General features: G+C 47.1%; 1 protein-coding gene across 1 annotated transcript; it reads left to right on the forward strand.

Moving 5' to 3' along the window:
* Positions 1 to 4,175: 4,175 nt before the first annotated feature.
* On the forward strand, positions 4,176 to 11,680 carry LOC146870296 (116 kDa U5 small nuclear ribonucleoprotein component-like). The gene is made up of 4 exons (XM_085642487.1): positions 4,176 to 4,301; positions 5,464 to 5,604; positions 6,450 to 6,551; positions 11,594 to 11,680. The coding sequence occupies exons 1-4, from the start codon at positions 4,176 to 4,178 to the stop codon at positions 11,678 to 11,680; spliced, it is 456 nt and encodes a 151-aa protein (XP_085498613.1).
* Positions 11,681 to 13,619: the final 1,939 nt, after the last annotated feature.

The following is a 13,619-nucleotide window of genomic DNA, read 5'->3' on the forward strand; positions in this document are numbered from 1 at the left end:
AAGTTTCAAGGGCCGGACTTATGGGCTTGAAGGAAGAAGTATTAGCCACTTTCAGGATTGCACCCGACAGTTGGGATAATTTGGCCTTGGATCGTACTATCTGTCGATCCCATGCCAAGTTCTCCTGCAGTGTAACCCCCAGATATATAAAGGTGGACACCCTCTCAAGGCTAGTAGTCCCCAGGATAGGATTGGGCCTAGTTTTAGTTGGTGGGTTGAAGATCATGAACTTGGTCTTCTCTGTATTCACCTCGAGCCCATGCTGATGACAGAAAAGACCAAATCCATCCAGGATCCTCTGGATCCCCATAGGGGATTTTGAAAGGAGGAGGGTATCATCGGCAAACATGATTGCCGGTACCCTCCTACCTGCCAAACAGGGGGCGTCGTTGTCCTTGACGTTTTCCAGGTGTGAGATGACATTATTGATAAATAAACAAAACAGGGTCGGTGCCAGGACACAACCCTGCCTCACACCTCGACGCACAGGAAACCTGGATGAAAGTCTACCATCTTTCCCACACCTAACTTGCGCATAGTTGTTCTCATGCAGCCTGGCCAAGATGTTAAGTAGCTGGGGGGGGATTCCTAACTTTTCCAGCACCTCCCAAAGTTTCCTGCGCGGGACTAGGTCAAAGGCTGACCTCAGATCCACGAAGACCATGTACAATCTCCCGCCCTCGATCCTCACCGTCTTCCAGTAGAGGAGAACTAGGCGGAAGATCTGGTCCATGGTCGACGTGTTTCTCCTGAAGCCAGCCTGCAGGGGACTCAAGATGTCATTTTCCTCCACCCAGTCTAATAGATGGTTCAGAATAAGACGCGCAAAAAGCTTTTGGGGAACATCTATCAGGCTAATAGGCCTATAATTTACAGGACTCAAGGGGGACCCTTTCTTATAAATCGGGACTATTTCAGCCCCTAACCAAGAGGAAGGAATCGCCATACCTCCCAGAATAGCATTGAAGAGGACAAGAAAGTACGGGGCCCAAATGTCAGGGTGGTATCTGAACAGATCACCGGGTAGCTTGTCCAGCCCCGGTGCCTTCCCCAGTGCTAAGCCCTCCAGTGCCAGCTTCACCTCCCCCAGGGAAAATTCCAAGGCCACAACTGGCAGACAGGGGGGCTCCACCACCATCCCTTCCGGCCAGAGAGTGGTTTCTTGATATAGTGACCAAAAATGAGCCTCCCAAATAGAGGGGGCAATATTGGGTTCTACTGCGGATAACAGATCCCCTGTTCCATTGTTTACCAAAGCCCAAAATCTTCTAAAATCTTTAGATTTAAGGGCTTCAGACAGGTCATGCCAGTGACTCCAATCCCACTCTGCCCTTGCGTTGGCCAGTACTAACTTGTACCCCCTCCTAAGGGCAGCAATCTTCACCTTGTCACTACCCTCTTTAATTGCGGAAAGAAGCTCGGTCTTAGTTTTCCTGCAAGTGGAGGTGTACCAAGTCGGAGCACGAGTTTTTTTCCTTCTAATAGGCAGGGCCGGATTGAAGACATCTGCAAGGTCTCTTACTAAGGCCTGGTGAATGCCAAATAGTCTGTCGTTGTAATCTGGGGGTCTAGATTGGTTAATGAGGGCATCCACCTCCTGGAACCTAGGGAGTGCTATACCATAGAGGTTTTTTAAAGCTTCTTCTTTGTCAACTAGCTTCCCCCATTTCACTCGGCGCCTACTTGTAGTGAGTAATATGTCTCCCTGGTCGATTACAGAATCGGTAGTTAGCATCCCTATGGCAGGGGCTGGGTGCTGGATCTCCAAGAGAAGGGAATTGTGGTCACTATCTGTCCTCGGGATCACTCTAAAATCTAAAACTTTGGGCCACAGGGAAATATCTATAAAGATGTAGTCCAACCTTGACTCATGGCCCCTTTTGTTGAAGGTGCACACCGAAGGAGTGTCAGAAGGTGTGCGCCCATTACACGCCCTCAGTGCAAAATTCAGGGTGAGAGAGGTAAGTTGTACTGCCAACGGAGACCAAGCTTTGGGGTGAGGTGATGAAGAAGGGGGGACTCCCCAATGGTCATCCTCGGCAGTAAAGGCACCCTCCATTAGGCCCTCCAGGGGTTCGAAGTGGCAGTTAAAATCTCCTCCCATCACTATTTTCGGGTTACCTGTCAATTGCCCTAAAAAAGATGAGAGATCAGCTAAGGTGGGGGATTCTTTACCCACAGCGACTGGTCGAGAGTAGACATTAACAATAGCCCATATACTTTTGTCAGGCCATCTGAGGAGGACACACTGAATGTCCGGTGAAAGTGTGTCCATTCCATCCACCTGACACCCAATGTGGCTCGCCACCCAGATTGCCAAACCTCCCGAAGGTCTCCCTCTCCCATTCGACTTTGCCGGGATTTCAAATATGTCATATCCCCTCCTGAGCTGTGGTACCCTAGCCCATGTCTCTTGGAAGAGGAGTATGTCACTTTTGCTGACCAAAATTTCCCACTCCGGGGTATCCACCTTACTTGAGATGCCAGCTACATTCCAGGACAGGATGGTCAAGCCTGGACCTTGGAATTGGGGACCTTCTTCACTTTGTGCAGACGGGATTGCATGTGCAGAATTGCCCAAGACACCCAAGCCAGTGGTTATGGGCGACCGGGTGGGTAATTCAACAACCTCCACCAATTGCGTTACAGCAACAGTTAAAGTGTTTGGTGGATCCTCATCTAAAGATTGTGTGCTTCCAAGTCTGGTCCCCCCGTCATTTGCATGGGCCAGGGACCTTTTTTTATTTGCGGGAACAGATGTACCTTCCCCCCTGAATGTAGACCCATAGGCAGAATTTATTGGGTGTTGTGGGATGTCCCCCCTTATTGGTCAATCTACTAGGTCCAGACAGGAGAATCTATTCTGTAGGACAAAATTACCATGGGCGGGCAATGAGTTGTACTTGGGTCTGTACCGTGAGCCATCTACGGCGAAGCCCACTCTGGTCCAACTCTGTTCCCTCCCCACTACTAAATTAGAAACATTTGGGTAAAAATGTGAGAGGGACACTACGTCTATGTTGGATTTGTCCGGCCTAACCAGCCAGTTGCAGATGTAAGGGGCAACCAGTGGGGTTTTAAAACTAATTATGATACAGTCCCCTGCCCTGTTTTTGGGGGTAATTCCAATCCATGGGATCCTTCTGACCATTAGCACATCACCTTTGATGTTAGGAGGGAGGGGCCTGTTAATATTAAGCCAACTGATTACCTTATTACGAAGTGAGTCCTGTGGCTCTTTGGTGTCACCAGTGAGCTCAGGAACTCCCACCATAATCGCTGTGTAAGGCACAGCCTCAGGGGGCAAATTAACCGCCCTTCGCCTAGTGTTAGGACTAATGGGGCTACCAGTATATTCATTATTAGCTCGCCCCCCACTCATTGGGTGGGGTAGTGTTGGTTGCTTAGATCTTCTGGGTGCCGGGACAGGGGGCCTAGACATATGTAAAGAGGGCAGTGGGGGAGCATGACTACCTGTAACACTATCTTCTGCCCCAGCCGGGACCTGTAAACTTGTTCCAGCAGTAGATGGACTAATCGCTGCAGAATCCCGGGGAGCCATCTGTGCACTTGAACCCAACCCCCTGCTAGGACTATTCCTGTTATGTGCATCTTCTATAGCCTTGAGTCTAGTAACTATGGAATCCAATTTTACAGACAGGGGCTCCAACAGGCTCCTAAGGATATCCCTAAAAGAGCCAATCAGAGCCTCTGTCGCATTTAGAGGATCTCCACCGAATACAAACGGGCCAGAGCACCCGGGTACCACTTTGGCTAATGGCGAGTCCGATTGATCAGACCCAGTTCCCAGGGAGGAAACCACGGGAGAAGCCGGGATGTCTAAGCTAACATCTAATGTTGGGTTGGTTTTATCCACTTTGGCCCTTTTTGCCCCTCTGAGTTTCCTTAACCTTTTCCTTTTCGGAGGATGGTCGACTCTACTGCCTACGGGATCTGTTGGCACTGCAACTTGCCCTTTATCCTGCACCTTAGACATTTCCGTACAGTTGATATACGGGGTGGTCTCCACCGCCCCCGAGGGACACACAGACTCACTATCCCTCACTAGATTAGACGGAGTCCTAAGTTGTTGAAGGACTGTCTCGATTGTCTGATCGATACTATCCATGAGAGATAGATGGGTGGCGTCAAAGGGTATTGGAGTACTAACATCAATGGATGAGGAGTCTGAGGGGACCATTGAGACTGAGACATTTTCTAAGTTTGCCTCAAAGAGAGTGTCTGATGCTGTGCGACCTTTACTAGCCGCAGCACTAGTTTTCGGAAAGAATTTGTCCAGTGTACTAGAGCACTGTTGGGCAGCCTTACTCCTGGATACTCTAGTAGCCATGGCGAGAGGAACAATCAAAGCCGCAGGCTAGTGGGATAAAGAGAAGAGCCTTGAGACAGGGACACGTTCGAGGGGGGGCCCGGTCCGGTCTCTGCCGGCCTCTAACGGCCCGCTCTTTGCCCGGTCTTCGCCCGCGCGCGTCCCGCGTACGCGTTCAGGGCGGAGTTAAAGTAGAGGAGGAAAGAAGGGGGCGGGAAGAGGAACCAGGTGCGCGCGGTGGACGGCGCAAGCACTTCTGGACCTCGCAGTCCCGCTCCCTATGCAGGTGACGTCTAAGGCACTCCCCCAGCCGAGATGACCGAGCCGCAATGCTCCCAGGCCACGCAGAGGGTCTTGATAAGAGTTCCGCTGCTGCTAGTTGCCCCTCAAAAGACAAGAACACTGTCCACACTTCCTCCGCTGCACGAGCGGCTCCCGCGCCAGCGGGGGCCGCGAGGAGTTAAATACACAACCAGGAGGGTCCAGGGAGGGTCCAGGGAGGTCCACGGGAGAAGGGGGCGGGAAGAGGAACCAGGTGCGCGCGGTGGACGGCGCAAGCACTTCTGGACCTCGCAGTCCCGCTCCCTATGCAGGTGACGTCTAAGGCACTCCCCCAGCCGAGATGACCGAGCCGCAATGCTCCCAGGCCACGCAGAGGGTCTTGATAAGAGTTCCGCTGCTGCTAGTTGCCCCTCAAAAGACAAGAACACTGTCCACACTTCCTCCGCTGCACGAGCAGCACCCGCGCCAGCGGGGGCCGCGAGGAGTTAAATACACAACCAGGAGGGTCCAGGGAGGGTCCAGGGAGGTCCACGGGAGAAGGGGGCGGGAAGAGGAACCAGGTGCGCGCGGTGGACGGCGCAAGCACTTCTGGACCTCGCAGTCCCGCTCCCTATGCAGGTGACGTCTAAGGCACTCCCCCAGCCGAGATGACCGAGCCGCAATGCTCCCAGGCCACGCAGAGGGTCTTGATAAGAGCACCGCGGGTCCCTGCTCAGACAATCGAGCGACGACACTGACTAGCTCTGCTCCCGCAACACACCTTATTACAATGCAGCATTACTAGCTGTCGGAATGTATTTTTTTACTCATCTGTCATTTTTTAAATATTTTGCTTTTGAACTTGTTTACAGGCAGAGATTTTCAGACCATTAAAGTTTAACACTACTTCGGTTATCAAAATTGCTGTGGAGCCTGTCAATCCTTCAGAGCTGCCCAAGATGTTGGATGGGTTAAGAAAAGTCAACAAAAGCTACCCTTCCCTCACCACAAAGGTTAGTGCTGGAACTTAAAGAGTCAGTGCCTGGGGTGTTGTAACGGCGACACATGGGCTAGCATCCTAAGACTGCAGTAAGTGGATGTATTGTCTGGGGATTTAGGGGTTTCTGACCCAGAACTGCTAGTCTTTAGTTGATAATATAACCTGCCCTTTCCTAGGAATCCTGAACATTATAATATGCGTACTTCATTCTCAAGGTGCACTTTGCTGGACAGAGCTGCTTTTTTAAACTCTCTCCTTCCTAAATTATACTCATTGAGCCTTCTTCTCATGGAGACTGAGACCTTGTGTGCTGTGTGCTCCTCCAGACAGTGCCTCCTTCCCAGGGTTTTGACCGTTTGACTTTCATACTAACATATTAAATTGAGCACATAGACCTGTGCTGCAATATATATTGGCAGTGGGTTTAGGTACAAGAATACAAAATGGTAACTTAAACTCCTTGAAAACGATGAATCCTCCGGGGGCACTCGCGCATGAATGCCAATTATAAATTGTACACATTATTAACTAATGTATTCTAGAATGCAGTTAGTATCAGCATCATTTATTTTGAATGCTCACATTGGACATTGGTTTCATACTGATAACTAGAAGTGACGCCATCCACTGTGGAACATTTGACAGTTTCTATAGTATTGTACTCGCCTTCATTATGATGCACTATTTTCAGGTTAATTCACGAGTTAACTATTTTCTCCAGCAGTAAATACCCCTCTCAGTATTCTGTGAAAGACTTCAGAGTGTGGCGATGATTTGAGAATTTGCTTTCAACCTGAATGTCAAGGTAGCTTGAAGCCTTAGGTTTGTGCTTAACAGTAGTTCTTTTCTTTGCTATAGGTGGAGGAGTCAGGAGAGCATGTCATCCTAGGCACAGGAGAGTTGTACCTGGACTGTGTGATGCACGATTTACGGAAGATGTACTCTGAAATTGATATCAAGGTGAGGAAGTGGGAATATGCATGATCTCCCCAAAAATATGTCCAGTGTCTGCTTTCCTCATGACACTCCTTCTGCACCTATCATGTAACAAACATTGGTAAAGACCAATATATCCCGACTTTGGAACCTATTGGCTTTGTCACTGGTCTTTAGCCAACTGTAAGTCATCCCTGATGCTGCGCAGTATGGCTAAATAAGAAAAATAAGCCTATGATGTGTCCGCTTCTGTTTTCTTTTATTTGTGAATTTGGGTGGGCCCAGCAAATAAAAAGCCAATGCTATGGGGATGAAGCAGCAAATGCATCTGGGATGAAGTAACACAGGTGGCATGAGTGGAGAGAACCTCTGACACAGAAAGAGCAACATGAGCACTAGGGTAGGGAAGAAAAGCAAACAGATTCGATAGAGAGCATGGTGTAGCTACGGGGAGGGGACTCTCACATGAGTGGGCATATAGAGGGTGCTGGAGAGAAGCACATGGGTAACAGAGAGCAAACACAGCCTGCTTGGGAGGAGGGGGCGTGGAGCGAGAGAAGTACACCAAGGAGAGAGCTGGAAAGCGCACACACTCCCATGGAGTGCTTAACCAAAAAAAAAAAAGTAGTACTTGAAAAGTAAACGGTGGAAGGACACAGGTCCATTCTCCAGGGGCGAGACAAGTACAAAAAGAGGAAGTAAGGCCCATACAAAGCAGTAGCAGGATTGCTTCTCGTTTTAGAGAATATACCTTCCTCTTCCTGGTTAACTCCTTATAATTCTTGAATTGAGAATACCTCCCTTATCAGGGATACCTCCTTGGTTTTTCTCGATTTAGCTAATTATCGTCCATTATCTTTGGAACCTGCGACCCCCTCTCTGGCTCTTTCACACCTTTGACGAGGATCCCTTATCACATAAAGGTCAAAACACTGTTGACCCTCTCCCATGAGCAATGTCTTACTGGAAAAGTTGGAAGCTATCGTTTGTACACTAGAGATATTCACCCACAGTGTGTGCCATGTGCGAGCACCAGTCACTCTTAACTAATAAAGTAGGATTCGTTTTTAAGCTTGGTAATTCTGCTTTATGAGTCAAATGTGTACTTTTGGCATGTAAATTCTCAATCAATATTTTTATTTTTTTATTTTTTACATTGTATTTGATTGCTTTCTGCATTCAATTTGATAGGAGGTATTGGTCCTTATAATGCACTCTGTGACCACAGGTTCCTATTTATCCTAAGCAGGCCCTTGTTTTTAGGTCTCGCCTAGCTATTGCGATAGCAATTGCTATGCGAGACTCTAGTAAGGGGCTCCCAAAAGTGCTCTCAAAAGCGGATTGCATGGCGAGCACGTGCACAATCACGTGCATCGTGCCGCCATGCAATCCGTTTGGCATCGTACTTCAAAGGGTCCGCTCTCCTGCTTGGAATGCGCTCCCCCGCCAAGCGTGCGCACAAATTTGCTTTCACTTTACTGCAGTCTATTGCTTCCTGTCACACGCGTCCTCCTTTCTCAGCTGTTCTCCTCTGGTTAGTGCGCTGATCTCGTCACACAGTGCAAGCCAGATGTGTTGGCTTCGTCAATGGCTGTTTATTTTACCTCTACAATCAAATAAACCGTATTCTGAGTGTTATCGCTCTATTAGATTTAGATATTCTAGGGCACAGCAACTTCAAACCTCATTGTGGCCCCAAAGCAGTTTAATATTTTTTATGTTGAAATACACTTTAACAGTGATGTGTCCAGGGTTTTATCAAATGTTTTTACTGGTTCTGATAGATTTAGACCTAGCTTTTGAGTGCTGAGACAGTTCTTGAAGAAACAATTTATAACTGATATGAATAGTTTTATGGTGTTGCTTGCTGCCCGACTCCTAAACGGAGCGCGTGCACACAACTCGCGGGTGCACCCCACCGCCTCTCTCTCCCGCTGCAGTGCAAGGCGCGTGCGCTTGTTTAGCAGAGGTTGCTCTGTAATCCATGTACAATCTCTTTGTCTGTTTCCTATCATGTAACGCAACCAGCTGTTGAAAGGCGAGTCCCTCTCACTGCCAAAGAGCGATAAGCAGCCCTGCAGACAGCTGTTCTCAGCTTGTTGAACCTTCCATCAGTTCGCGTTTTGTTTAAATAGCGCGCTCTTCTCCCGACCGTTTGTTGACTTTTTTTTTTTTGCATCTTTGCTATAGCGCGTACTCGACCCGAAGGTATTGGAGCGCTGTACATGAGCACTGTATTTACATACATATTCAGGCACAGGGAGATTAAGTGATTTGCCCAGAATCACAGGATGTGGACGCAACCTCGAGGCTCGAACCCTGGTTTCCTGCACCAAAGTCGGCAGCGCAGCCGACGGACCACATCCCCTCCCCGTCTCATGTTTACATAAATAAACTAGGGTAAAACCAACTCCTCGAGCCCGGCGTTCCTTGCTTAACGCCATTCTCTGAAGGACAGTCAAGCCTACTTCTACCCCGACTCTGCCCCTATAACGCCCCAGCAAAAGAGCAGCCGTCCCGAACACTGGCACTTCCACACAAGCACCGACACCCCTCATTAAACACACACACATATAACACACACACACACACACACACATCACACCCATACACATATCACACACATCACAAACACACACATCACAAACACACACACAGATCAAACACACACACCAAACACATCAAACACACATACACATATCACACACATCACAAACACATACACAGATCAAACACATCAAACACACACACATCAAACACTCATAACTCTAAACCGTCACAAACACGCACCCAAAATCATACTCGGACACAAAATAAACTAGCAGACACACACCATGAACAAACACAAAACTTCTTGGGGTAGCAAGTTCGTACAGTGATCTCGGAGAAGGGCTCGTCTCCAGACCTATAGCAGAAATACACTGGCAGCAATGACACTTTGCAAGGAGAAGAGGCACGCTTGCGCCAACCACCATGACACCATAAACACAACACAATTACGGCAGCGAAGACAGGCCTCTCATATTAGCGGGGAGACACCCCCACCACCCTACTATGCTAAACATTAATACTTTTATTTATACATATTATTTAATGTTTTAAAAACATGAACCATGATTATATGATTAATTATTGAGTGACTAACAACTTAAAAATGTTAATGAATCGGAAGGTAGATCTATAGAATCAGAATTCATGTGGCATCTAATTACGAAATTCCGCAGATACTGACAAATGAACAATGTCTAAGCTAAGGCATCTATTAAAAAGTTTAAACATTTAAATTTGCAACAGAACCTGCACAGAGATGCATTTTCATTATGGCCGAACCTGCACATACTTTCGAGTTTGGCTAATCCCTCCCAGGCTTCCGTGCTTCATTTGCAACAAAAAATAAGCATGGGCAAAGCCAAAATATCTGGCTCTAATGTTCCAACATAAGTAATATACACAGGCATTTGCAAAAGTTGCTTACTTGCATTGCATGGCCAAAATGCAGTTTATTTCATTAAAGCATGTCCCACTGGCTTCTCCTTTACCATGAAACATGTAATGAAACAAGCATTTGCAATACAATAGGTCTCGCATATGAGAGAGTTTGAGCTATTGGCATTGTAAATGACAGTGCCTTTTATTTATGTTTTGAAAACCTGCAAGCGGTGCCTAAACACTTTGTACTTATAGTTGTTGCTTACGAGAAGCAAGGCGGGCAGTAACTGAGCCTCTTCTACTGCCAGCCTTCTCGTAAGCAATGATTATAAGTACAAAGTGTGTGTTTAGGCACCGCTTGCAGGTTTTCAAAACCTAAATAAAAGGCACTGTCATTTACAATGCCAATAGCTCAAACTCTTGCAAATGCGAGACCTATTGCATTGCAAATGCTTGTTTCTACCTGTTCACAAGAAACTTCTGCACAAGTGTGTATAGCTTCAGTGGGCTCTGAATTCAGTGAGCTCGGGGAACTGAGATCAAGATCTTGATCCATGCAACAAAGTCACTGGAATGATAGATCAAAATGGCAATTTCGCTGGACAAGTTATGAAAATGACTGACTGTAGCCAAATGACAAATTCAGCCCGAGGTTACACTTGCAGGTCTCTGGCATCTGCTTCATTTGAGTTAATCTCCTAGTTTGTGGTCCTTTGTTGATGCTCTGTCAAATGTATGAAAGTTCAATAGTGGAGCCTTATTGCATCCTTTACTTTTCATGGAACTTACTCTTCAGGACCGCTTTATGAGTCCTTTTTCTTTAAGCTTATCATACCTAAGCACACCTGAGCCCAAAAGCTTGGGTGGCTTTGGCCACTGGAATGAGGTGCAACTTAGTGTTTAACTTTTCAATTCTGTGATCTTTGAAGACATGTTTATGATATTGTACAGTCAGTTTCTTATTTCCTTTGGGGTCTGTAAGCTTAGCTTCCTGACCTTTCAGTGAGAGGCTGTGTTATCTAAAAAGGTGCCTAGAATACCACTGTCCTCTGTGTAATGAAGCTATTTGAAGGCACAACACTTATTTTCAAATAAGCTACCACAAGACTGATATGTGTTCATGTGTGCTTTCTGCAAAAGGTTTACCTAGGCCACTAAATAGAAACATATTGCACAGAAACATCAGCCTGTTCGTCAGATACGATTGCTAAGCAGCCCTATAGCTGTGAATTGTATAGAACAATGTCCTGGTTTTCTTTTCTCTCCCTGCCCATCATAAATTAAGTTGCCTTCACTGTCTTCCACATGACCTTGCTGAGTATCTGCTTCTAAGCAATCCATTCCCTTCTTCGGTTTTGTCTCGTGTAAATGTTCATGTATCCTCAGCAGTTTAATGTGAAGAGAGTGCTGTAACGTGCTACAACAATGCACTGTTTATTATGTATTCCTTGGGGTGTCTAGTTTGTGTCTAATTGAAAATCTGTGCTGTATCGCCACCCTTTCATTTTATTGTACTTTGTTGCCTTGTGTGTGATCAATGCCCTCTAGAAAACTTTTTTGTCATGGGTATTTTTCTACTGCTATTAAAATTGCAGCAATGTGTGTATTAAGGTGCCAACTGTGTTCTGATTTTGAAGGTGGCAGATCCAGTGGTCACATTTTGTGAGACAGTTGTAGAGACCTCCTCTCTGAAGTGCTTCGCTGAGACACCAAATAAGAAGTAAGTCCTTCGTAACAGTGTTTATGACTAAGGCCTGCCTCCTGAAAGGCATCCTGGAAAGTGATTGACCTATAATGAGAAATTAATTAATCGTCCAAACCACTAAAAGAACAACAACTTCTATAATGACAAAATCTCACTTTCCATGAGACATTACAGAATACAAAGTACAGCACTGGCACAATAAAGCAGGCAGCCCATCCAAGCAGTTTCAGACACTCTTATATGGACGTTTTTCACGTTTTTATTCATTTTTAGGTCGAGGACCGTCCGGTCTGCCGAAGGCAGAACCGGAAGTCGGAGATTTAATGTTTTGGAGAAGAGGGGCTTGAACCCGCCCCTCTTCTCCCCTGTTCTCCATTGGCTGGCCTCTTGAATGCTGGCCAGCCATTGGAGAAGAGACTTTGTCACTCCGATCAGGCACCGTCCTTTTCGGATTCGGGGGAGTGTTTTTTTCTACTTTTCTGATTATCTCCTCCAGCCAATGGCAAGAGGAGAGAAGAGAAAAACACGCCCCCGAATCCGAATCCGTCGCTGCCTTTCTCCGAGACATTTCTGCTTCGCCTCGGAGAAAGGCGGCGGTGTTCATGGCGTCCACTCCCCCTGCTCTTGGCTCCCTGATATCTGCTATGTTTACTTAAAATTGTTTATATTGTCCGGATGCAGTCCGTAACCAGCACGGAGTGAATGACTCTCCAATCGTGTCTCAGAGGATCTAGGTCCAGTACACTAAATTTTCTCCTTTATGAAAAGTTCTATTTAAGTAGCATGTCCGAGCCTTTTCAGAATCCTAAAATGTAAACGTACGGCGCTATTTTCCCCTGGCAGAGGTGGCAATCTATTTTAATTGGCATCTTGAACCCTGAACGATACGACAAATTGTTGGTTACAAAATATTTACAAGTATGCTGCTAGGCAAAGCCCTCATGAGAGTAGAACATCTGCATTGAATGTAGATAGGAGGCATTCTAGTTCTCCTCTCAGTGTAATATTTCGGGTCGCTTGTTTCTATTATTCTCACACTGTAGTCTTTCTTCGTACTCTTTTCAATAATTTACGAGGACATCTTCCTCTTTCTCCACCACTATTGTGTCGTCACTCGGAAGGGCGTGGCTTAACAGCTTCTTTGCGTGATGTACTGGTGTTTACAGCTGGTAACACTGTGGTCGCCGGGAATTGTAGTCCCGCCGTGTTCCCTGATGTCAGTGTTACCGACGTTTTGTACCCCACATCCCACCGTGCCTCTCGGTAGCTTCGGGAGACCTGTGTGTGGAGCCGTACAGAGGGAGGCGGTACAGGGTGCAGCACCGACGGGCCAGGACAGAGGAGGCAGCAGGTATGCACAGGAAAGGGCGGAAAGGAGGCCAACCTAAAAGTTAGATGAGAGATATGAATTGCCATGCGGTTAGAAAAAATGACACATCGCCTACAGTTCCTGAAGAGGTGCAGGCCTGGACGTTGACAATCCATTAGAGAGGGATTCGTTTCTGTTGAAGGATAGGGGACATCTGGCATAGGGCTCTCCACCCTGGAGGGTGAGGGGAGAGAGGAAGGGAACTCAAGAGTTAAAAGGTAGCACGGCTGCATGTTACACATCATAGATGGGTGGGGGAGGTGATTCAGAGTTTAAAGGTAGAACGGCTGCTTTCTGCAAATTATAAATAATGAGCGAGCAGAGTGCATGAGTCTAGGCGCAGCTACATACTCCAATCTGGTCCAGGTGTAATCATGGCTTCAGTGAGCTCTTCAATTTTCTTGTAGTTTTTATATAGCGTGAACTCGCCCCGAAGACATAGAAGCGCTTTACTTGAGCACCAGTTACATTATATACTGTTGGACAGGCCACATGAAGGGCTTGCTCCCTCCCCGCATGACAGGGCCCAAGCCCCGGCCCTCCAGGTGTTACCCACAAGAACAACCCGCACCCCGTCTCCCGACGGAAC

This window comes from Triturus cristatus, chromosome 1_1 (genome assembly GCF_964204655.1).
Source record: "Triturus cristatus chromosome 1_1, aTriCri1.1, whole genome shotgun sequence".
NCBI classification, from domain to species: Eukaryota; Metazoa; Chordata; class Amphibia; order Caudata; family Salamandridae; genus Triturus; species Triturus cristatus.